At 37.8% G+C, this 26,170-nt stretch overlaps 1 protein-coding gene across 8 annotated transcripts in view; it reads right to left on the bottom strand.

Moving 5' to 3' along the window:
• The window catches only part of MGAT4A (mannosyl (alpha-1,3-)-glycoprotein beta-1,4-N-acetylglucosaminyltransferase, isozyme A), a 107,503-nt gene that overhangs the window by 39,253 nt on the left and 42,080 nt on the right, over nt 1-26,170 (bottom strand). For 6 of the 8 annotated variants that reach the window (XM_014536396.1, XM_014536391.1, XM_014536397.1 and 3 more), the window contains exons 2-6: nt 21,948-22,115; nt 19,805-19,945; nt 10,907-11,040; nt 2,150-2,196; nt 281-394 (exon numbers count right to left, since the gene is read on the bottom strand). In XM_014536396.1, coding sequence (XP_014391882.1) covers nt 281-394; nt 2,150-2,196; nt 10,907-11,040; nt 19,805-19,945; nt 21,948-22,115 — 604 coding nt within the window. Of the gene's footprint in view, nt 1-280; nt 395-2,149; nt 2,197-10,906; nt 11,041-13,762; nt 13,869-19,804; nt 19,946-21,947; nt 22,116-26,170 lie in introns of those variants that run through there. The other 2 variants (XM_014536393.1, XM_014536395.1) reach the window with 2 other exon arrangements.

The following is a 26,170-nucleotide window of genomic DNA, read 5'->3' as shown; positions in this document are numbered from 1 at the left end:
AGGCCTGGATGGCGGCAGGGCAGGCGGGATGGTGCTGTCCCACCCCACCACCCCGGGTCACAAATAGCAGGCCCAGATGGCTGTGGGGCAAGCGGGATGGCGCTGTCCCGCCCTGCCTGCAGTATGCAAATTAGCCGCCATCTTCGTTGGCGGTTAATTTGCATATCACGCTGATTAGCCAATGGGAGGCGTAGCAAAGGTACGGTCAATTACCGTGTTTGTCTATTATTAGATAGGATTACATTCACAAGGGTGAGGGTTCTAAGAAACACAGGCTCACCTTACTCTTTCTTTAGAGTCTCCAAATGTCGTCTTTAAGTTTGTCAAGTCAGGATAATAGCTTCCAGGAGGTGATATTATTTCCACCAAACCAGAACTGATTTCTTTAGAAAATCTATCATGAGAAAGGTTAGTTGAGTTATTTAAGCTCTGTGGGATTTTATTTATCTTAATGCTCAACTTACTGTGTTATCATAAAACACATCAGTAATGAACACACTGTGTTCAATGAAGTAGTTCATCAATGATTTTCCAGAAACTACAGATTTTTCTAATAGCACACGTTTTTAAAAAATAATGCTTTTAAAAAGTGTAAAGTGCCACTATTCTTGGAGCAGCATGGAAATCCTAAGCCAATTGCAGGTATTACTTTCCTAAAAAGTATAACAATTTTAACAAATCAAATCGAGATGTCACAGAAAATAGAAATTCAAGAAAAACAAAGTAATGAAGGAGTTTGCGCGTGCGTGCGCGTGTGTGTATGTACAAAAATCGAAGTTCTTTAATTTTCAGGAAGGTTTAGTTGTCGGTTATACACTATATGTCATTCTAAACTAGTGTTTCTCACTGAGAGCACTCCTGCCCCTAAAGGTACACTGAGCAATGACCAGACATTTGGTCCTCATCACTATGGACAGTACTGACATCTAGTGGGTAGACAGACATTAGGGATGCTGTTAAACATACTACAATGCATAGGACAGTCCTCACAACAAAGAATTATCTACCCCAAGATGTTAACAGTGCCAAGGTTGAGAAACTGTTCTAAAGTTTTTTAAACCAATCTTACTTACTCAATAGCAACTTCCTTCTCATTTGCATTCTCCATTATTTCATTTTTGCAAATCTCCACAAAATGGTTGTCTAACTACCTGTCTTTGTACAAATGTTCTTAGTGCTTAATTTTCACTTTTTTTTTCCTGGGCATGGTTTTCCTACACATTGATGAAGAAAGGAATTGACAGAATCATTGCATGTGCCCCCACAGACCTGCCCATGTGGCCCATGTGAAGGGGACTAGTAATTATTGCTCTGGTCCTCTATTAAGGAATCTATACTATATGATAGTACTTTTATGAAGGCTGCCAAGTTGTGCTTATATGAAGGCTGCCAAGAAATTGAGCACTTGAGAAAAAATCTAACAAATACAGAGTTTAATCTGGAATTATACATATTTTTTAAATCTCTGGTTTTAGAACTGTGATAGACAAATATAAAGCCACAGTATTTTAAATCTAGAGTTGGCAAATAATTGTTGCTTCTCTTTTGTCTTTTTAAGTAGAAGATAAGTGTTTAGGGGGCAAGAACAGGCAAAATTCAATGATGAAACCATATCAAGACTGATTTTTTAACGTTACTATTAAGACTACCACCAAAGCAGTATTTTACAAATTAATACCTGAAATTTACTAAACTTTCTATCTGTAGTTACCTGCGATGTGCCTTGCTCACAGTAAATTGTTCCTCAACCTTTGCAAAATAGATTAGATTCAGACATAGTTTAGCACTGAGGTTTGAGGCTGCTAAATGATTATCTGCCATAACAGCAGAAAATTTTTGCTTGGTAAACACGGTGAAAAATTTAAGTAATCTCGTATGATTCTATGTTCACTGTTCTCCAGATTAAAGACTGTTATTTGATAATGTTACATACATATAACATTCAAGTCTTTTCTAAACATACCAATTTATCCCATCAGATAACTGGATGTACACCTTCTTTATGACAATGCCAAAGACCAATTATAGGCGGTCCAATGAACACTGAATTCCAGAGAAATGAATTATAAAAGAAGGCATTATCTTTTAGCAGAAAGAGAAGAGATAATAGTAATGATTATTTTCACTTCCATAATTAAGAAGAACTTACTCTTTCTCCAGGTTGGCTATAACACCGTGTACATAATCAATATCTGTCTGGGAAAGAAAAGAAAATTGTACCTACGTTCATTGTTTTTATTTTTTTATTTAACTTTTAATACTGAACTCAAAATCAAATAAGTGAATAAAACATTCATTGAAAACATTACATTAGATTTTCAGGTAAGTTATGGGATTTGCACTTATGTACCGGTATTCTACTTTAATGCACCACTAGATATCACTGAGTATTTACTAATACAGTAAGTAGATAATTAAGGTTTTATTATTTTCAATTGTCGATGTTCAATAGAAAAAATTAAGCACAAAAACTATTACTACTTCTTCTGAAATATCCAAACTGTAAGTAATGAATGAACAGTGTCTGTAAGCAGGCGACAGGAAAGATGTGTCTACTGCGAATCATAAAACCCAGCTTTAAGATTCGCCTCTGTACTCACTGGCCTGTACAACTTAGAGTAAGCCACTTCTCTGAGCCTCAGTTTCCTGCCCTATTTAAAAAAAAAAATGGGAGGAAAAATCATCTCAGAGACTATGACAGTGAGTGATAAAAATGGAACAAAAAGCTGTATTATTCTGTATTATTATTATTATCAAGTTGATAATAAAAACCAAAGTCAAGAGCATTTTAACCAGAGTTAGAAGTAAATATTTATCAGGCCTATGTACTTTGAAATTATATACTGTAAGCACAGATCCAATACCCCTATCAATTTTAAATTCAGTGACAGCTTACATTAAAATGCTCCATTGTTAAAATAAATAAATGACACATCAAGTCTGATCTATGTTATAAAGACTACCAAAACACTTAAAAATTGAGGAGAAACAAATATAAAACTTAACCCTAGAAATTACAAAACTTTTGGATTATAAAATGTTGTTTTGTGAGAGTTTATTTTATTTTATTTAATTGATCTTTATTGTTGAGAGTATTGCCGTGTCCTCCTTTATCCCCCATTGACCTCCTCACCCAGCTCGGCCCCCTCTCCAGGCTTTCCCAGCACTATTGTCTGTGTCTATGGGCTATGTATATCCTATATAATAAAAGCCTAATATGCAAATTGTCCCCTAGGGCGGTCACTGACCTGGAGTTCGACCGCTCACTATGACTTGCGCTGACCACCAGCGGGCAGTGCGGAACATGGTGGGTGTGAGCGATGCAGCGTTGGCAGTGGGTGGCAGTGGAGGCACAGCGGGACCACAGCGGGATGGTGTAGCAGGTGAGTGGGCAGTGTCAGGCCAAGGCGGGTGCAAGCAGGGGCCCAATCGCCCTGCCAATCACCCCACAGACGGTGACCAGCAGCGGTGGCGGGGGGTGGGGCAAGCAGGCGACACCAGGCCAAGGTGGGGTGCCAGGCAGAGCTGCAGGGCTGTGAGGCTGGGGATGCGAGCTGGGGCTGCGAGGCTGGGGGTGCAAGCTAGGGCCTGATCTCCACAGACCACCCCAGAGACCCCACCTGTGCATGAATTTCATGCACCGGGCCTCTAGTATTCATCTAAGTTTTATGGTTAATCTCTGCCCACCCACCCCCCCTTCCCTCTGACATATGTCAGTCTGTTGCATGTTTCAATGTCTCTGGATCTATTTTGTTCGTCAGTTTGTTCTGTTCATTAGAATAGTTTAACTTTAATTTCTGTTAATTGAAAGTAATTTCTATTTTTATTGTTAAATTTAAAAACTTAGAAGATCCAATTAGAACACAGCCCACAACCCTCTGTACTTCCCCTTCATAAACACAAACAGTAGTGAGCTCATTTTCAATAAATTATCACCCAGTGAGTATCTTACTAACTCATCAGGTTCTAATTTTGGAGCACATGACCAAGCCTGGTTTATATAAACTTGAGTAAGTTTAGTAACAACCTGAAACTCAAATTGATTACCATTTACTGAGTGCCAGTAATTTGCCTATCCAAGGAAACAATATGAATAGGGCCAGCTCCCTATCTCCAGGAGACTCTTCAAAAGGGGGCCAAGAAGAATAAACTTATGTGAATATAGATTTATTATGTCATGTGTAATAAAATTTATGAAGTGCAAGTGCTCCATATCTAATCCACACATAATATCCTTATGTTTAAAAAATACATTTTTTGCTGATTTGACAGAAAAAAAATAGGTAGTTTTGATTCATTCACATCAGACAGCTATTATTTGTGTTGTCTCTCGTCTTTTTTTTTTTCTTTTTTACAATCTAAGGGAAAAGAGTTCAGTCCCCCAGACTAAATAGTCAGGTATTGCATGTTTTAAACATTCTTGTGGCACATGGGCTGAAAATCGCTGTACTATGTATTAGTTTTCTCATCTGTCCTTCTCTCTGATGTAGGTTTCATTGGGCAGAGGCTTTGTTTTGTTCAGTGATAGGACTGGCTTATCACTGTGTCAGTAAATATTTGTTGAATTACAAGCAAATTTTATATATCTCCAATTTCTTGCCCATTAGATTTGTATGATATATAACCAATGCATAAGTGAACATCTTAAAATCTAGCTGCTGAAAAATTACAAGCCAAAATACCACTGATGCACCAACACAGTAATCTGTAGTTTAAAATCAAGAATAGAAACAACTAACAACTAAAAAAGACTGGTAATTATGAGAGCTTAAGAAAACATAACTATAGAGAGGGCTACTCTTTATTTCTCAAGTGCTTTGGGGTGTAAAAAGTTCCAAAGCACTCAGGTAACTAATCCCTGCCTGAAAACACTAAACTGTCTCACTAGAAAAGACTAAACCACTTAATCAGAGTTCACCCAGGAACACAACATTGACATTATATGCAATTACCAATAAAAATCAGATACAAATCTAGAATACAGAACCTATGGAATACAGCTAACACAGTGTTCAGGAAAAAATTCATAGTAATTCCTATATTAACAAAAAGAAATAATGGAAATAAATCAATTTAGTATCTGGGACAAGTATAACATGTAAAGTATAACATATAACTAACAAAAGCAGAAAAATTAATAATGTTAAAAGCCAGTATTAAAAAATTTTGTAAAGCCAGTATTAATCAGAAAACAACAACAACAAAACAAACCCAAAAGATGGTTTTTGAAATAATAAAAACAGATCCACTCGCTAAAAAGAGGGAGACTACAATATACACGCATATATAAAGAAATCAGGGGGAAATTACCACAAAAAGAACAAGAGTCGACTTTGCTCCACTTTGTATAAAGCAAATTTTAAAACTTAGGTAAAATGAATAAATTTCTAGAAAAATATTTTACAAGGAATCTATATAGGTCTTTATGTGCTAATATAAAAAGTTAATATTATACCATCTACATAGAAATAGTGCGAAAAAGAATATATCCACATATAGACACATTAAATATCTCTGAATGGGAACAACTACTATTAACAGTTGTTGCCTGTAGAGAGGTAATAGTGACTAAGGAATAGCACTAAAAGGGAGACTTTTCAAAGTATACAACACACATATTTATAATTTTTTAAGCATGAGATATTACCTATCCAAAGAATAAACAGTAAACACTGTTTCCTAGCAAATAAAGTATATAATAGAAAAATTTAAAAAACCCTATAGCAATTTGATCAATTCTCTGTTATTCAACTTCTGTATTCATTTATAAATTTACCTGCTTTGCATATTTCTGCCCATAAGCCAACTAACTAGCACTGTTAGCACAATTTAAATAAAAGAATTTTAAAGAAGGCATAGTAATGGCCTCAGGCGCTCTAAACAAACTACAAAACGCAAACTAAAATGTGTACAATAGTAAAAAGCAAAACTATTTTCATGCTATATTCTAAACACACTGTGAGCTGGAAATTCTGTAAACTCAATTTTTCAGAAACTACCTTTAGGTGCTTTTCTAACATGATGAATTTGTTATTTCATTATAGAATCTCAACTTGAATTCTTCAGGAACTTAACATTTTAACATGCCTTTGGAATGTTTTTAGGCAAATTACAGAAACAATGTGAATAGTCATCTATAATAATAAAAGCGTAATATGCTAATTAGACCAAACGTCCTTCTGGACAACCTTCCAGACGAAGCTGCAGCGTTGGCGGGGGCTGAGGCAGAGGCAACTGCCATGGTGGGTGGGGCCAAGGCAGAGGTGGCCGCAGCAGCGGCGGGGGGGCCAAGCCCCTTGCACGAATTTCATGCATCAGGCCTCTAGTAATGATATAAAAGACATGCTACATAAAGATATGCTAGCTAAAGTTCTCTTTCCAGTCCTAGCCAGTTGCTCAGTGGTTAGAGCATTGGCTCTCAGGCTGAAGGAGTGCAGGTTAGATTCTGGTCAAGGGCACGTACCTCGGTTGCAAGCTGGATCCCCTGCCCCCGTTGGGGAGCATGCAGGAGGCAACCAATCAATGTGTCTCTCCCACATTAACATTTCTCTCTCTGTATCTTCCCTTCCTTGCCACTCTCTAAAAATCAATGGAAATATATATATATCCTTGGGTGAGGATTAACAAAACCAAAAAATAAAGTTCTCTTTCCAAATTCTCAGCAATCTTTACGGTCATCAACATAATGTGGCTGTTATAAATTAGGCAATATTCTATCTGAAACGCACCTTAAAAATTGATTTCATCTCTTTCACTTGGAATACCATTTAGCCACCTAGCTCTGCACATCCATGTTGACTGCATGTTCTGTTTATAGCAATTGAGGTATTTTTGAACAAGCTGTAAGCTGTACCAGTCAGGATCTTCATAGCAATAGAAACTGACTGTGGCAGAACAGTCAGACACTGAAAGATGAGAGGGAGAACTCACAGGACCTCCAGCGAGGCCGAGGAACCAGGCTTGGAAGGCGGCAGAAAAAAAGCTGGACGACAGCCAGAAACCACAGCCTGCTCCCAATGCTACAACTTGCAAAGCCCTCATCAGTCTTCAGTGCCTCTGAACCCCGCCCTGTGACCATGGGAAAGACACCCCCACAGCCACCATCTGTCACCACAATGGACTGTCCACAATCTCTGCTTCTTTAGAAAAATATTTATTCTAAATGTTATTTTCTTATTTTTTGCTACTGGCATTTAGAAACGTAAGTTGATCCTATATGCAGCCACCCTGATAAATTCCCATTAATTCTAATAATGTAATAATCTGTGTGCTTATCCCTTTGGGTTTTCTGTGTCAACTGGAAATAATAAAGCACCACGCCAAGTCCAGGATAGGAATACCAAGGGGCTGAGCCCAGGTCACATTCCTGAACTAGTAAAGGAAACATCTGACATTTTTAGTTTCAATAGTGGGCAGGAGGTACTTCCTTCCTCCACCAAGATTCATAAAATAGGGAATTCTCCAAATATAAGAATGGGACAGAAAAAAGAATTTTTGCTAAAATTCAGAGTACAGTGTAGGAAAACGTTTTGTCAGAAATGATCATGAATGACAGAAACGATATGAGCAATGATACAGCGCTATAAGAAATATTATACAGACTATCACTTGCTACTAGTGTTAATGAGCCCCAAGCTACCAGACACTTAGGTTAAAACTACGAATTAAGGTAGAATCAAATGTAATAATTAAGAATTTTAAACTGCCTAAAAGCAATTCAAACAACTCTGTAAATTAATTCTTTTTTCAGTACAGATTTTCTTCCAAATATTAAAATTCTATACAGATACATATATAAATACTGCAATTCAGGGGGAGGAGTCTTCAGAGACCAGAATACTGCCCACACCTGAATTTACAACACCTCTCCATCTGTGACCTCCTTGTGCTTCCCTGTACCAACACAGCTCAAAAGGCTCAAGAACATTATTCTCATTTCAGAGATGAAGACACTGAGGCTGAAGGAAGAAAAAGGACCTGCTCAAGTGGCAGAATCCAGGCCCTGAACCCAGGTCATCTGACTCCAAACCCATTGTAATGACATCTTAGCATCAGATAAATGGCAATGGAAAGAGGGTCTTGAATCTTTATGTACATGAATCTGTCCATATACTGAACACTATTTTCTAGTGTATAAGGATAGTTTTCTTCTTTTACAGTAATAAGACTTTTTTCTGAGTAAAAATCAATATGTGTTCATTGTAAAAAAAAAAATTCTAATTTTGTAAAACTGTATGCAACAGAAAGTGGCATCTTCCCATAATCCCAACTCTCAAGGTACCTGCTACTAATAGTTGACAGGGTATTACACAGGACCATTTTCTCTATTTATTTTATTAAAGCACGCAGGAGCTGTTTACATGTGTGTATGTGCTTGAGTAGATTTTCACACCTACAAATGTTACTACTGAATCAATTTTTAGAAGCAGAAAGTTGGGTCATAGAGTATACTTTAAATTTTAATAGCTATTGCCAAAATGCTTTCCAAGGAGGTTGTATCAATTTCTACTGGTATACAATATGCAAGTGACAAATTTAATTACTTAAGACGTAAAATTTCTTTAACAGACAAAAAAATACAAAGTTCCTGCAAAAGACAAACTGAACTAAATATTTCAAAGAATTTATTCCTCTCATATATGAAATTTTCTTACAAATTAAAAAAGAGCAAAGGTTATAAAAATAATTATAAATACAAATGGTGCAAGAAAAACCTATAAATCAGCATTTAATTCCATCAGTAAAGAAATCCAAATTGAGCAAAAGCAATGTATTATTTTTTACCCATCAAACTGACGAAAAAATTAAAGACTAATATGATCTAGTAGAGCATGCGGATGGGGAAACAAGCTTTCTCACAGAACCTGGAAGAGGCATAAACTGGCTCAGCTTCTGTGAGGCGTTTTGGCCATGCACGAACATTTCAATGTATGTGAATGCTGACCAAGGCAATTCCACACTTAGGAACTGATCACACCTCAGTAACTAAACAAAGGACACAAAATTTATGCCATGCTGAAAATAACAGCAAAAACTTGGAAACAGTCTAAATGTCTAGCAATCAGAAATTAAATAAATTATGTTAAAACCATACAATGGAAAATTTTGTAGCCAGAAAAAATGATGTTGTGATATCTATTCTTTTTTTAAAAAATATATTTTATTGATTTTTCACAGAGAGGAAGGGAGAGGGATAGAGAGTTAGAAACATCGATGAGAGAGAAATATCGATCAGCTGCCTCCTGCACACCCCCCACCGGGGATGTGCCCGCAACCAAGGTACATGCCCTTGACCGGAATCAAACCCGGGACCCCTCAGTCCGCAGGCCGACACTCTATCCAACGAGCCAAACCGGTCAGGGCAGTGATATCTATTCTTAACATGAAAAAATGTCTATGAGCCCAGCTGGCATTGCTCATTGGTTGAGTGTCAACCTATGAGCCAGGTCATGGTTCGATTCCCGGTCAGGGCACATGCTCAGGTTCTGGGCTCAATACCCAGTGTGGGGCGTGCAGGAGGCAGCCAATCAATGATTCTCTCTCATCATTGATGCTTCTATCACTCTCTCCTTCTAACTTCTTCTCTGAAATCAATAATAAATATATTTTTAAATGCCCATGAGAGATTAAAATACATATAGAACAAATCCATTTATATATGTACACAAGCCACAGGAAGTATTTCTTTTCTTTCGTTTCTTTTTTTTAAATAGTAGCATATATATATATTATTTATTTCAGAGAGGAAGGGAGAGAATCATTGATTAGCTACCTCCTGCATGCCCCCCACTGGGGATCAAGCCTGCAACCCAGGCATGTGTCCTTGACCAGAATCAAACCTGGGACCCTTCAGTCCGCAGGTCGACACTCTATCCACTGAGCCAAACCGGCTAGGGCAGGAAATATTTCTTAAGATATATTTCAGAATATCTAATTATTATATCTGTATGGAGGAATAGCAGGTAATTTTTCATTACACATTTCTGTAATTGTTTTAAATAGTAAGCATGTGTTCTATTCTTATATTAAGAAATACATTAAAAAGACTTTCATTGAGAAAGATAGGGAAACACTGAAAAGCTGGGAATCAGTGGGCCAGAACCAGCTGATGTCCTAAATCAGTGATGGCGAACCTTTTGAGCTCGGCGTGTCAGCATTTTGAAAAACCCTAACTCAACTCTGGTGCCGTGTCACATATAGAAATTTTTTGATATTTGCAACCATAGTAAAACAAAGACTTATATTTTTGATATTTATTTTATATATTTAAATGCCATTTAACAAAGAAAAATCAACCAAAAAAATGAGTTCATGTGTCACCTCTGACACGCGTGTCATAGGTCCGCCATCACTGTCCTAAATCCTTTCACATTCTGAAATTCTATATAATAATTAAGAAAATAATTACTTCAGGGTGATTTTTCTCATTATTTATGAAAAACTTGCTCAAGATTTATTCTTTCCCTAGATCTTTTGAGGAAACTAAAAATACAATAAATATAATATTCCTCATTCTCATGATATTTTACCTTTTCAATAATGGATAATGGTTGCATCTTGAGAGTACAGACAAGGGGTCAAGAGAATAACAAGATGATAAAACCCATGTCTAGGCTAAACTTTTCTCAGCTTTCTATACTCCCAAAGAACACCAGTGCCAATCTCCAAATTTAGGTTCTATAACTAGAAACAGGGACTCACTGCTCTGAAAGATTTATGTATGTAATATTATCCTCAATTGTAGCTGCAGTAAAAAAGTTAAGGCAAACGTAACCATTGGATAGAATACATTACCTAAACTTTACTCACATTTTTTAAAAATGCACATAAAAGTATATTCAAATATTCAATTATAGTTTTAACTCATAGATTATAGGTGTAAAAATCACAACAATTAAATAATTACCTCTCCTATGAAGACTACTATTACACAGTCCAATTTCTCTTCAGGATACAGATTATCAATAAGGGAATGAAGAGTTTCTACGAGGTAAGATTTAACTTCTCTCTTCACAGTAGGAATTCCCATTACTATTGAAACTGAAACAAAATTATATATTATAATTATAAAATTATAATTATATAAGAAGATTTTACAAATATATAACAATACCACTACTTCAAAAATATTATACCCTTCAAATTGATCAAAATAATTGAGGTATCAAAATATACTACATTTCAGAAAGAAAAATAACCAACGGATAGAAAGGCATTATCCATAATATTGTAATTCTTTTTCATAGAACTTATGGAAATAAATAATCCATAAGAAAAGAAATAATGTCAAAGAACTGATAAAAATGAATGATATTAAAACTCATATTAAAAAGTGACTGTAAAGTATAAACAAATTTAATTATACAACTAAACCTTAGAAACACTGAACATCTTAAAAAGTAATGATCCAGCCCAGCTGATGTGGCTCAGTGGTTGAGCATCAACTCATGAACCAGGAGGTCACGGTTTGATTCCCGGTGAGGGCACATGCCTGGGTTGTGGGCTCGATCCCCAGTGGGAGACATGTGGGAGGCAGCCAATCAATGATTCTCTCTCATCATTGATGTTTCTATCTCTCACTCCCTCTCCCTTCCTCTCTAAAATTAAAAAGAATATAATTTTAAAAATTAATGTCCCAAATCTCATATATATGATGCACGGAGGCCACATGACATCCTTTCTGTGGGTTCCTTGCCCAAAATGAATAATCTCAATCTAACCATAACCATGAAGAAACAGAAGACAAACACAAATTAGGGGAATACATCACAAAATAACTCATTGGTCAGTACTCTCTAAACCAGGGGTCCTCAAACTTTTTAAACAGGGGGCCAGTTCACTGTCCCTCAGACCGTTGGAGGGCCGGACTATAGTTTAAAAAAAAACTATGAACAAATTCCTATGCACACTGCACATATCTTATTTTGAAGTAAAAAAACAAAACGGGAACAAATACAATATTTGTATTTGCATGTGGCCCGCGGGCCGTAGTTTGAGGACCCCTGCCAAGATCAGGAAAAATAAGAAAGAATGAGGAACTGTCCGTGACTGAGGAAGACTAAGAAGATATGATAATTGAGCGAAATATGGGATCCTGAGCTGGATCCTGAAACAAAAAAATACTAATAAAAAAATGGCAAAATGTGAACAAGACTGAAGGTTAATTAACAGTATAACATCAATGTTTATTTTCTGGTTTTGATCATGGTACTATGGTTATATAAGATGTAAATGTTTAGAGGAACTGGTGAGCTATATGGAAGCTGTACTATTCATGTAGCTGTTTTTAAGTCTAAAATTTCATTTCTACTATTATGCCTGTTTTGAAATGCAAACTTGTACTTTGTGTGATTAGTATATTAAGGAGCCATTTCAGCATAACACTGATTTCACATTTGTTTATGTGCAATTTCTCCTCTGGAACAAACACTCACAGAAAACTGGGCCTACTGGGACTGAGTTCAGGAAACTGAAAGGAGCGCTGCAGAGGCACAGAATGCACACACTGCCAGCCGCTGCCCGCGGCCTCGGCTCACTGCCGCCAGGGCCACACCTAGCCACCCCTGGTGTGACCACTCTCTGTCAGATTTCAGACAACTCCCTTTGCACCACTTCTCAAAGCTTCCCAGCTGCAGGCCTTCGAAGCCCATTTTAACACACAAATCTCACATCTTTTACAAGGCGGAGGACCATAGTAGGTCCTCGGGTTACGTTGGAGATCTGTTCCGCGATTTCCGTTAAGTCGGAACCCACCTACATAAGCACCTACGTCACTCACATGGAGCACATACAAAGCAGTAATGACGTGAAACAGTAAAAAAAAGTTAAAAGGTAACAATTCCTGACCTTTACTTGTAGTAAATAAATAATGAAAAACATAAAGCACATATGTATATACATCGAAATGACAGAACTTTTTTTTTAATAAATACTGTAAATGGGAGATGGCTACGTAACCACGAAACGACGTACGTTGAGTCCAACGTAACCCGAGAACTGCCTGTATGTATTATAGCAATTTCCTATTTATTAATCACTTAATGAGTGTAGAATTATGCTACCATTTTTAAGTTTTTATATTTTTTAATGTGTATAACTGGCAAAATTGTTGAGTATTGTAAACCTAATCCAATTTTTCTCAGTTTACGGCACAATTCTGCATAGTGCAGTAATTTTTAGGAATGCATATATTGTGTTACAATAGGACTGTATTTCCCAGAAAGTTTTTAAAAATATCACTTCTTAAGAAGTCTTAGTATACTGCATATTAGATATCAGTAGAAAAATACTTTATATCTTTTAAAAATAATTAAGTATTAACAATTAATTGGAGATACTACAAAATACTTAAAATTCATAGAATTCTAAAGCTAGAAGGAAAGTTAAAGATCATGGATCTACAAGTCTATCACCATGATTCTACGGATAAGAATTATAAGATCCAAATAATTCAAGGAACTTGCCCAAGTTTCACATTCCTCTCTTCCATTCTGGGACAGAGTTTACAAGGGCTCAGAAAAAGATTTGCTACATTTTTCCAAACATATTTACTAAACACCTATTAAATGTGAGGCATTATTCTAGTGACTGGGATATAATAATGAACACACAGATAAGGTCCCTACCTACCCTCATGGAACTTACATTCTAGAAGAGAAGAGAAGAGAAAATAATACAATCTTAGAGGATAATATGTACTATACAAATTAAAATGTGGCAATATTAGAAAGAGTGTGGGGGGGAGGGGGAGGAGGAGAGGTACCTTTTAGATAGTGAGGGTCATGGATGGCCTCTCTGGTATCAAGTGAGCTGGTAATTAATGATGAGAAAGAGCAGAGGAAAAACATTCCAGGAGAAACAGCAAGGCCCTGAAGAGACAATGATCTTAACAAAATTGAGAAAGAGCGAGGAACAGAGTATATCTAAAGCAGAATGAGCCTAGATTCAGAGCATTAGTTAGGGACCATTTCACATGAAACCTTAAGTTTAGTTTTTAATTCAGAGAAAGCCTTTATAAAGCTATAAGTAGGGGAGTGACATTATCCAATTTGTTAATTTTAAAAGTTTACCAAATTTTGTGGAGAACAGAAACAAAAGTGTTAAGAGTAAAAGCATCTTGGGGGAAATCAGGAAGCTATTGCAGTAGTTAAAGGAAAAGATGGTGGTTTGAATTAGGATATTTAAAGATGGAGATGAGTGGATGGATATATATTATCCTCATTAGAGGACACGTTTATTGATTTAGAGAGAGAGAGAGAGAGAGAGAGAGAGAGAGAGAGAGAGAGAGAAACATCGATGTGAGAGAGAAACAGATTGATTGCCTCCAGCACATGTCCGGATCAGGGACGAACCCACAACCTAGGTATGCGCCCTGATGGGGAATACAACCTTTTGGTGTACAGGACAACACTCCAACCAACTGAGCTACCAGGCCAGGGCTAGGACATATTTTGAAGACCCTTTCCAATGGGGCTCAGAGACAAAGGAAGAGGAGGATTGAAGGATGACTTAGCGGATGGGGATCTTTTATTGAGAACAACACACCGTTTCGACCATGTTACGCTGAGATGCCTAAAGACAGGATGAGTTACCCTGGAAGCAAATTTCCATATACTTCAACCTACCTCAAATGGTTGCAAACACAAACGGTATAAAGTTATAATGCAAACTCTATTCCCTACCACTGTCTTGAGTTGTATTGTTTCTGTTTTAAGTTTAGATGGCATGTTTAGAGAAGCTCCAAATATACTGTTTTGGAGCTGAAATTTAAATTCTTTAGTTTAAAACAAGGCACTCAAGGACTCCAAAAACACTAAAAATGAAAGTACTAATTTCAGCTAAGCTTTCAGAATTAGAGTATCCACGCTTGTGGTATTTCACAAAATTACCACAAAAAAAGACAGTTTTTCCAGCCTTCTGGTCACAGGTAGGATTGCACTTCCTGGCCCCCTTAGGGTTGGGGAGAACAGTGGGAGGGGTTGTGATTAGTAACAAACAATGAGTCATCCCTGGAACTGCAGTGTGAGTCCTTCAGAGTTGTCTTTCTTCCTCAGCAGAGCAACCAGTAATGTGCAAGATGCCGACTGCTCTGTCTGCCTGGATCTCTGCGTGACCAATGATGCACAAAGCCCCGCCAGCCTGATGGACATGTACTTTGAGCAGTAAGTAAGTAAGTAAGTAAATAAATAAATAAATAACTCTGCATTACTTAAACCACTGAGATTTTGGGCTTGTTAATTACTACTGCATAACCCAGCCTACCCTGGTCCTGTTTGATAAAATGTTCTTCTATGGCTTGCAATCTAGAAATATATGTATTCTTTGGGAGAAGTAAGAGTTCAGAATAAATATGGCAGCAATTGTGAACAATACAGACATATCATCCTTTTGTGGAGGAGCAAGGTGGACCAAGGAACCAAACAGGAATGGAGACAAAGGGTTGTTCTAAGTTCTTTGTCCCAGTAATTAATCATCCAATATTTCCTGTTCAAGTATTACCTGTGTACCTATAATACATCAATGATGTACTAGACTATCTAAAATACAGTCATAAGATAGGTAAGGCTGTTGCCTCATGGTGTTTATAATTTGACAGAGATAGCAACTGATATTATTTCCGTTTTCTTTAACTTTTCTGGGAAGTTTACAAATTCTAGTATTTATTTCCTTTATGATAAAAAAAAATTAGGAAAAATGTTAATTTGGCATTCTGAATCTTCAATTACTAGTCTACCTTCAGTTATAACTATTTCAATATTCATTGCTAATTAAGTATTTTTAGCCTATCGTGTTTCCTCTGGTTTGATTTTCGTCATTTATTCCCCATTTCTTTCCCTATATTCCATGACAATAGTTTTATCTCTATTGTCTAGTTGCACTTTCCCTGTCTTTGTTGGCTTCATCTTTCTTTTTCCTGAAAACTAACTGTTCTAGGTCCTCAGTTCTAGGTCTTGGGTGATCTCATCCATCCTTGTATCTTCAAAAACCAGTTATTTGCAAATGATGACTCATAAAATTAAACATAAATTTAATTTATGGTCTCGTCTTGGAAACTAATATTACAAAACACTTTCTACTGTCCTTTATCACGTGAATAGTACCAGCCATCCAGTTATATAATCCAGAAATCTAGGTCCTATCCCTGACTACTCCCTCCTACCTTAGCCCACAAAACCGTCCAACACTATGTCCTCCCATGTATATATCCCCATACATTCCCAACATAGCAAATCACCTTCTTGCCATCGCTACTACTACCACTACTACCTGGCCCAAGCTCATCCTCTCCCAAGTGGATCACTACAACATCTCTTACTGAGTCCTTCCACATCTACTCTTCTTCCCACACTTTCTATAATTTTTCTAATGGCATCAAATGTGAGCGTTGCAAAATTTAAGTCTTATAAAGTCATCCTAAGTCCTGCTTCAAACCCTTCAGTGGCTTCTTTCTGCTTTTAGGATAAAAATCCAAAACCCTACAAATGGTCTGCAAGGTCCTGCGTGGTAGGGGCTCAATACCTCTCTCGCCTCATCTTGTTCCAAATTCCCATCACTCTATACTTTATCTACAGTGCCGTCTCCATTTTCTAGAGCATTCCATGTGCCCTTCCTTCAAGGCTTTTGTAGTGCTTTTCTCATTTTCCGGAATATTGTATCCTTTTCTCACATGTGGTGGAATACTGCCCCATTCCCCAAGACGCCCATGCCCTAATTCCTGGAATCTGTGAATATATTACCTCACGGGGCAGAAGGGGCTTTCCAGAGATGATTAAGGGTCTTCAGATGGGAAGACTGTCCTGTACTACCCACGTGAGCCTAATGTACTCACAGGGGTCCTTATGAGAGGAAGGCAGGAGAGTCAGAATGAGAGGTAATGTGACAATGGAAGCAAGGGAGTCAGAGTCAGAGACTGTGTTGGAGATGCTATGCTTTGAAGATGAAGGAAGGGCATGAACTAACGGATGCAGGTGATCTCTAGAAGCTGGAAAAGGCAAGGAAGTGGGCTCCTCCCTAAAGCTTCCAGAAGGGACACGTCCCTGTCAACACACTTATTTTCTGGACCTCTGACACCCAAAACTATAAGATCATAAACTTATATTGAATTAAGTCACTGAGTTTGTGGTGATTTGTTATAGTAGAAATACAAAGCAAATACACCCATCTTTAGCAGGGAACTACATATTCTACTGATCTCAGTTCAAATGTATTTTTAAAAACTTCCCCACAGTCCTTAATTAAATCAAATGCCCTTTATGTACATTCTCAAAGCATCCTTTATGTCACCAATTAAAGCTGTAACTATGCAACAGTTTATATAATTGATTATTTAACTAATGCATTCTCCTTTGAATTGAAGTTCCACAAGATTAGGAACCTCATCTAATTTTGTGTACCTAAGTGCCTGGCACACAGCAGGTGCTCATGGGTTTTTTATTTCAGCAATTACGTGAAGAACGGCCTGCTGTCCTCTACCAACCAATAATGCCATTCTGGCAGGTACCTACGGAGGGTCTTTTCTCAGCCATCCTGCTCAGCACTGAATAGGCCCTTCATCTGAAGACCTGTTTACTCAAAGAAATGTTCTTCAAGATTTCTAGCTGATCCTTTTATAATAATCAGTTATGAGTTGACCTCTTTCTTCCCTCTAAAAATATATTATTTTTGGCCCCAGCCGAGTAGCTCAGTTGTTTAGAGTGTCATCCCAATATGCCAAGGTTGTGGGTTTGATTCCCAGTCAGGGCACATACAATGAATGCATAAATAAGTGGAACAACAAATTGATATCTCTATCTCTATCTCTCTCCCTTCTCCTCTCTCGAAAATTAATCAATCAATAAAAATTAAGTATATTATTTTTAAACTATATAATAATTACAAATTCATTTCCTTGAGTATTAAGTCATTCATGATGTCAATTTTCTTAACTATTTGGAAACCCTGGTTGTACAAGATGGCCTTTCACGCCCCCTGTACTTGCTTGGTCTGTGTACTGCAGGCTGCCTCTGCAAATGCTATGGACTGAATGTGGGGGGGGTGAACTGACAGTTTTTCCTTCTGGACATGAGAATTCTAGAGGAGCAGCAGCTGCCTGGAGCACTATTCTCCCCCTTCAGCCTTTGAAAGGCTTAGCTTAGCTGGTCTGAGTATTGTTCCTTAATCAGTCTGACCCCTGAAGAATGGGATTTTTAGCAAGAAGCAGTTTTTCTTTGATCTAAAAAACCTAAGTTCTTAATATAAAGTCTCTAACTAGGTTTTTGGTTTCCACAAAATCCCAGAAGTTACATACAAATTTACTTTTTCAATGTGCATTTTTAAAGTAAGAGTCTTGACAGCTTTCCTAGGCTATCCAAAGGGTTCTGTGACTCTAAAAGTGTTAAGAACTATTGCCTAAGCCAGAGGGAAGTTTGTTTTTTTTTTAAGTAAATGTGAGGACTTTCTTATTTTTCTTTGAGTTGTCTTTTTTTTCTATTTCCCAAAAAATGGTGTCAGCTTGATAAGAATGTTAACTAGCCCTAGCCGGTTTAGCTCAGTGGATAGAGCGTCGGCCTGTGGACCAAAGGGTCCCAGGTTCGATCCCGGTCAAGTGCAGGCTCCTTGGGCCTGGTCAGAGGCAACCAATCGATGTGTTTCTCTCACATCGATGTTTCTCTCTGTCTTTCCCTCTCTCTTCCACTCTCCCTAAAAAATCAATGGAAAAATATCCTCGGGTGAGGATTAACAAAAAAAACAAAAACAAAAAAAAAGAATGTTAACTACAGGAAAGCTGGTTGACCAATATTTCATTTTATTTAAAATGGATAAAGTTATAAGCAAATGGGATGGAGTAAGTATCTTCAAAAGGAACAGAATGTCACATTCATAAAATAAAAACAGACTACTATAAAAGAATATATTTGTAATTCTACAGTTTTAAATGACTTTAAAAACACTTGTACTTTCCTTCAGTATTTTTATTAATAATGATTAATGAAGTCTAAACCAACAAATTCACTAAATGGCTTACGGCATCTACCTAAACAGTGATTACTAAAGGGAGAGAATACAATATCAACTTCAGAAATAATGATCAATGTTCTAAGAAAATACTTTTGAGTATGCTACACATCTCGTTTGTCTTTGTTTATCTAGCACCTTCTAAAAAATATTTCTTAAATCATAAATATTTCTTAAATCATAATCTGAACACACTCTTTTAAGAGCTATCAGCTCCTCTGGAAGACAGCAGCCTCCTGCCTCTGCAAATGTTGTGGGAAGGTCAGGATATGGATTAATTTTAATATTCAAAATAAAAAATGACAAAGATTTTACCATAGCCGGTTTGGTTCAATGGTTAGAGTCTTGGGTTTGATTCCGGTCAAGGGCACACGTACCTAGGTTGCAGGCTCCATCCCCAGCCCTGGTCAGGGCGCATGCAAGAGGCAACCAATCCATGTGTCTGTCTCACACCAATGTTTCTCTCTCTCTCTCTACCCCTGCCTTCTATTCTCTCTAAAAATCAATGGGGAAAAAATATCCTCAGGTGAGGATTAACAACAACAAAAAGACAAAGATTTAAACATTTTTCTGCCTAGAGGTGGAGCTTGAACTAGATTTCTCACAATCCTTTTCAGCTCTACTAATCTGGTCTATGGAGAAAAATGTCCAACTCCTCTCAACATGAACTTTAGAATGAGTCCTAAGTTACTATGCACAGAAAAATAATTTTTATTCTTTGACCTGCCAAACTTCTAACAGACAATGTAGTATTCCAATACACAAATTAAGACTAGCAGTATAACCACAATAAGAAACCAAATATACATACCTCCTGTTCTTCCATTACCAATCTGCACAGCAGGTTGAAGGCTTCCTTCATTTTGCAATAAATGAGGCAAATGATAATAAATACTTGGCACGTGGAGAGATTTTTTGCCTGTTAACTCCTTTAATAGCTTTAAGGTATTATCTGAAACACAGAAGTATAATTATTGCACAAGACACCTTACCTATAGATGTTGCAGTTTTTACAAATATAGCAGTAAAATTTATGAAAACTAGAAATAAAGAATTTTATTTCCTAATTTCATACTTTGGTGAATGGGATCTCCATTTGAAGTGAAAAAGATGCTTTTGCAATAAAATTAAATAATGATAATAAATTTTGGTGATAATGTGATAAATGTTTCAGCTATTCAGAAAAACATCAAAAACCCTGAAACACCTCTGTCCTGTTATTCAATAACTTCCCTTTTAGGAATTTAACTTTTATGCATTCAGTGAATATTTAGTGATTATCTATTTTGTTGCAGCCACTGTGCTGTGTTGTTAAAAATCAATGGTCAGCCCTAGCAGGTTTGGCTCAGTGGATGGAGCCTTGGCCTGCGGACTGAAAGGTCCCAGGTTCGATTCTGGTCAAGGGCATGTACCTGGGTTGCGGGCACATCCCCAGCAGGAGGTGTGCAGGAGGCAGCTAATCGATATTTCTCTCTCATTGCTGTTTTCTAGCTCTCTATCCCTCTCCCTTCCTTTCTGTAAAAAATCAATAAAATATATATTAAAAAAATCAATGGTCATCAAAACATAGATCTTGTTTTTAAGAAAGGCATAATCTAATGAAAATAACTTAAGAGCTACCAGAAGTGTGATTGATTTATATGCAAAGATGTTTATCACAGAGCTATAAACTGGGGCAGAAAAACCACTCAGAAAAGCCTATTTGCCTAATTATTAAAAAATGTTTAATATATTACAGTAAATGATTAGCTGACAAGTTATATAGCCATTAGAAATGGCATTTTTGGAGAATATTCAATGACATAGTAAATTCTAATACATAATTTCAAGAGTAAAAATCAGGCTATAACACACAATAACAATTTTGAAGAAAAATATTCATAAAAAAAGACTAGACAGAAACAAAAAAATGTTAACTGAAATCATTTGGCAGAAAGCTTATGGATGATTTATTTTTATTATCTGTACCATTCCATACTTTTACTTATTTTTAATATTATTATTTTTTTAATCCTTACCCACGGACATGCTTAGAGTGAAGACGGAAGGGAAGGAGAGAGAGACTGGTGTGAGAGAGCAACATCAATTGGTTGCCTTCTGTATGTGCCCCGAACAGGGATCGAACTTTGCAACCCAGGTATGTGCCTTGACCAGGTATCGAACATGCAACCACTCAGTACACAGGATGACATTCAACCAACTGAGCCACTCTGGCTGGGTTACCATTCCATAATTTTAAATGTTACTGTGCCATAATACAATTTCATAATCAGAAGAGAAAACAATTAAGCATGAAATTTTTAAAATAAGGTAAGGTAGTGAATCTTAAGACAAGAAGAACTAATGGTAAAGGATTAGAACAGATTATGCTAAATGAAAAGTACATTAATCTTGAAATAGTATGTAAATTTGAAAGCAACGGATACACATATATCAGTTTGATTATTAGAATAAGAATGGTACAGAAACAGAGAGATGATTGGCACTCATCATATTCTAACCAGAAGTTCTCAGAGAAAAAAGTCAAATATCTCTAAAAGTACCCATTATAAAACTTAATATTTTTTTCTTATAAGTCAGATCTAAGAGCACGAATTGCTTCAAAGAGCTCAAGATTCTCCAGAGTCCATCTGAGGCCCATACAAGTCATAACATAAACATGTATAAATGCAAAGTTAAATTTTTATCTCATTTTGAATATGATTTTAAAAACATAAAAACACTATTATCAATGAAACTTGCACAACTGAAATTTAACCCATTATTACTCTCTTAAATTAATAAAAACTATTTTATAATATACCATAATAGAAAATTTTCTGTGATGATTTCTCTCTCTCTGAAAAGGGTAATAAATGTTGGCTGATAAGCTACTCTATAACTTTCAAATAAAATATTTCACATAACCCTCTGAAAATATAATCTTCTTATAAAACTAAAAATATAATTTGTACCTGAAAATGTATTCAATGTGTCCTTACTTCCATTTGTCTCTGCTCCTACACGCCTGAACTGCTGTACAATGGCACTTAATTCAGAAGAGCGCTGTGAGATTCTATGTTCAGCTATCCGAAGACGTTCTTTCAAAGCAAGAAATTCTCGTTGATAAGCAATCAGTTTTTCTAGAAGCAAACCCAAAAGTTATTAGTGTATTTCTTAAAAAAAATAACAAACAACATAAAACAGAACTGAAAATAAAAAGGATCCCTGATGAGTTATATAACAAAGCACCATTAAGTGTGCTCTTAGTATCTGTCAGAATATGAGTACTTTAGAAATTCAAAGACAGGGAGAAAAAGACAAAAGTTTTTAAAATTAACACTTCAAGGATAATACTAACATCCTTTCTCAAAAGGCACAAACAACTGTAAAGATGGAAAAAGACAGGGATGAGGCACTGAAACTAATGATAATACATCTAACTAGAAGCCCAGTGCAGAGATTCGTGCACTGGCAAGGTCCCTCAGCCTGGCTTGCAGGGATCGGGCCGAAACCGGCTCTCCAACATCCCCCGAGGGGTGCCGGATTGCAAGAGGGCAGTTCTTGGGTGACACACCCCGGAATCGGGCTCCCTCCTCTCTGGTTCCAGGTGCATAACCTGAGAACTGCAGCTGCCAAGTCACCACAGCTCGGCAGCTCCTGCGTTGAGCATCTGCCCCCTGGTGGTCAGTGCACATCATAGCTACCAGTCAGACGGTCAAATGGTTGGCCAGTTGCTTAGGCTTTTATATATGTAGATGACATAATGAATATAACCACTTATATAGCATAATTATTAATTTCCAAGGTTAAATGTTTCCTCTGTACTTCATATTCTGCAAAGATTTCCCTAGGCCAGACTTCAGCCACATTCCTGATCCCTAAAAACTTAATCAGGTAAATGTAAGATGATCCTAGTTGAAACCCATTCATTTTATTTTATTTTTATTTTTTATCTCTAGCTGGCTGGCTTCGCTCTTGTCTAGTTCAATATATTATCATAATAGTCTTCTTTAAAGAAATCTTTATTGTTGAAATACACTAATCCTCAATACACTATCATAATAGTTATAGTCTTTTTTAAAAAAATATTTATTGTTGCCCTAGCTGGCTTGGCTCAGTGGATAGAGCATCAGCCTGTGGACTGAAGGGTCCCAGGTTCGATTCCAGCCAAGGACACATGCCTGGGTTGCGGGCTCCATCCCCAGTGGGGGGCGTGCAGGAGGCAGCCGATCTATGATTCTCTATCATCATTGATGTTTCTATCTCTCTCTCCTTCTCCCTTCCTCTCTGAAATCAATAAATATATTTTAAAAAATAAAAATATTTATTGTTGAAAGCATTACTTATGTCCCCTGTTTTCTCCCACTGCCCCTTATAGCCTGCCCCCACACCCTACTCCAGGCCTCCACCACCCTATTGCCTGTGTCTATATATGCATACAAGTTCTTTCATTGATCACTTCCCACCCACCCACTCCTGCCTTCCCTCTGAGATTCAACAGTATTATTCCATGCTTCTGTGTCTCTTTTGATCTTATGTCATGCTTCTCATCTATTTTGTTCAACAGTTTATTTTGTTCCCTAGATTCCACAAATAAGTGAGATGATGTGATACTTGTCTTTCTCTGACTGGCTTATTTCACGTAGGATAATACTCTCCAGGTCCCTCCATACTGTCTCAAAGGGCAAGAGATCCTTCTTTTTTATTGCTACATATACCATGGTATAAATGTACCACAGCTTTTCTACCCACTCATTTACTGATGGGCACTTGGGCTGTTTCCAGACCTTAGCTATTACAAATTGTACTGCTATGAACATAGGGGTGCATACATTCTTTCTGATTGGTGTTTCGGGTTTCTTAGGATATATTCCTAGAAGTGGGATCACTGGGTCAAATGGCAGTTCCATATTTAATTTTTCTATGAAACGCCACACTGTTTTTCCATAATGGTTACACCAGTCTGCATTCCCACCAGCAGTGTACTAGGGTTCCCTTTTCTCCACATCCTCTCCAGCACTTGTCATTTGCTGATTTGTTGATGGTAGCCATTCTGACAGATGTGAGGTGATACCGCATTATCATTTTATTTTGCACTAGAAGCCTGGTGCACGAAATTCGTGTCGGGGAGAGGGGTGTCCCTCAGCCCAGCCTGCACCCTCTTGCAATCCGGGATCACTGGCTCCTAACTGCTCGCCTGCCTGCCTGATCTCCTCTAACCATCTGCCTGCCTGCATGATATCCCCTAACCACTCACCTGCCAGCCTGATCGCCCCCAGCGGCATCTGCCTCGGCCCCTGCCGTGGCAGCTTCATCCAGAAGGACATCTGGAAGGTTGTTTGGCTGTCCAGTCTAATTAGCATATTATGCTTTTATTATTATAGATAGATGACTTCGAGCCTTTTTTCATATGTCTCTTGGCCATCTGTATGTTCTCTTTGGAGAAGTGTCCACATAGGTCCTTTGCCCATTTTTTTTTTAATTGGATTGTTCATCTTCATTTTGTTAAGTTGTATGAGTTCCTTATATATTTCAGAAATTAATACTTTATCAGATGTATCATTGCCAAATATGTTCTCCCATACAGTGGATTCCCTTTTCATTTTGTTGATGGTTTCTTTTGCTGTGCAAAAAGTTTTTATTTTATAGTCCCATTTGTTCATTTTCTCCTTAGTTTCCTTTGCCCTAGGAGATGTATCCACAAACACATAGCTATGAGAGATGTCTGAGATTTTGCTGCCTATGGTTTCTTCTGGGATTTTTATGGTTTCACGTCTTACATTTAAGTCTTTTATCAATTTTGAGTTTATTTTTGTGTATGGTGTAAGTTGGTAGTCTAGTTTCATTTTTGTGCATGTACCTGTCCAAATTTCCCAACACCATTTACTTAAGTCACTGTCTTAAGTCCATTGTATACCCTTGCCTCCTTTATCAAATATTGATTGAACATAATGGCTTGGGGTGATTTCTGGGGTCTCTGATCTGTTCCATTGATATATATATGTCTGTTCTTATGACAGTATCAGGCTGTTTTGATTACAATGGCTTTGTAGTATAATGTCATATCTGGTATTGTGATCCCCCCAACTTTGTTGTTCTTTCTCAACATTGCTGAAGCTTTTTGGTACCCATATAAATTTTTGGAGTATTTGTTCTAGATCTGTGAAATATAATGTTGGTAATTTAATAGGGACTGCATTGAATCTATAAATTGCTTCGAGTAATATGGACATTTAAATTATGTTAATTCTACCAATCCATTAACCCAGTATATTCTTCCACTTGTTTGTATCTTCCTCTATCTCTTTTTATCATCATCATGTAGTTTTCCGAGTACAACTCTTTTACCTCCTTGGTAAAGTTTATTATTAGGTATCTTAATTTTGTTGTTGCTATGGCAAGTAGGGTTATTTGTTTAGTTTCTGTTTCTGAGCATTCATTACTGGTGTATAAAAATGCCATCAATTTCTAGGTGTTAACTTTATATCCCTCTCACAATCCAGGACCGCTGGCTACTAATCACTCACCTGCCTGCCTGCCTGATTGCTCCTAACCACTCTACCTGCCTGCCTGATCGTCCCTAACTGCTCTCCCCTGCCGGCCTGATCGCCCCTAACCGCCTCTGCCTCTGCCTCGGCCTCCGCCACCATGGCTTTGTCCGGAAGGACGGCCGGAAGATGTCCGGTTGACCCGGTCTAATTAGCATATTACCCTTTTATTAGTATAGACTAGAGGCCCGGTGCACAAAAATTTGTGCACTTGTGGGGGAGAGGGGGTCCCTCAGCCCGGCCTGTGCCCTCTCGCAGTCTGGGACCCCTCGGGAGATAACGACCTGCTGGCTTAGGCCTGCTCCCGGGTGGCAGAGGGCAGGCCCAATCCCTAGGTGCAGCCCCTGGTCGGGCTCAGAGCAGGGCCGATTGGGGAGTTGGGGCGCCGCCCCCTGTCATGCACAGAGCAAGGCGGATCGGGAGGTTGCGATGCCACCCTCAGTCATGCTCAGGGTAGGGCCGATTGGGGGGTTGGGGCACCGCCCCCTGTCACACTCAAGGCAGGGTCGATGGGGAGGTTGCGGCGCCACCCCCTGTCACGCACAGAGCAGGGCCAATCAGGGGGTTGGGCACTGCCCCCTGTCATGCACAGAGCAGGGCCCATCAGGGGGGTTGGGGCGCCACCACTGTCACACTCGGGGCAGGGC

This window comes from Myotis brandtii, unplaced genomic scaffold (assembly GCF_000412655.1).
Source record: "Myotis brandtii unplaced genomic scaffold, ASM41265v1 scaffold1612, whole genome shotgun sequence".
NCBI lineage: Eukaryota > Metazoa > Chordata > Mammalia > Chiroptera > Vespertilionidae > Myotis > Myotis brandtii.
The sequence above is the reverse complement of the archived record's forward strand: the minus strand, read 5'-3'. Positions and strand labels throughout refer to the sequence as shown.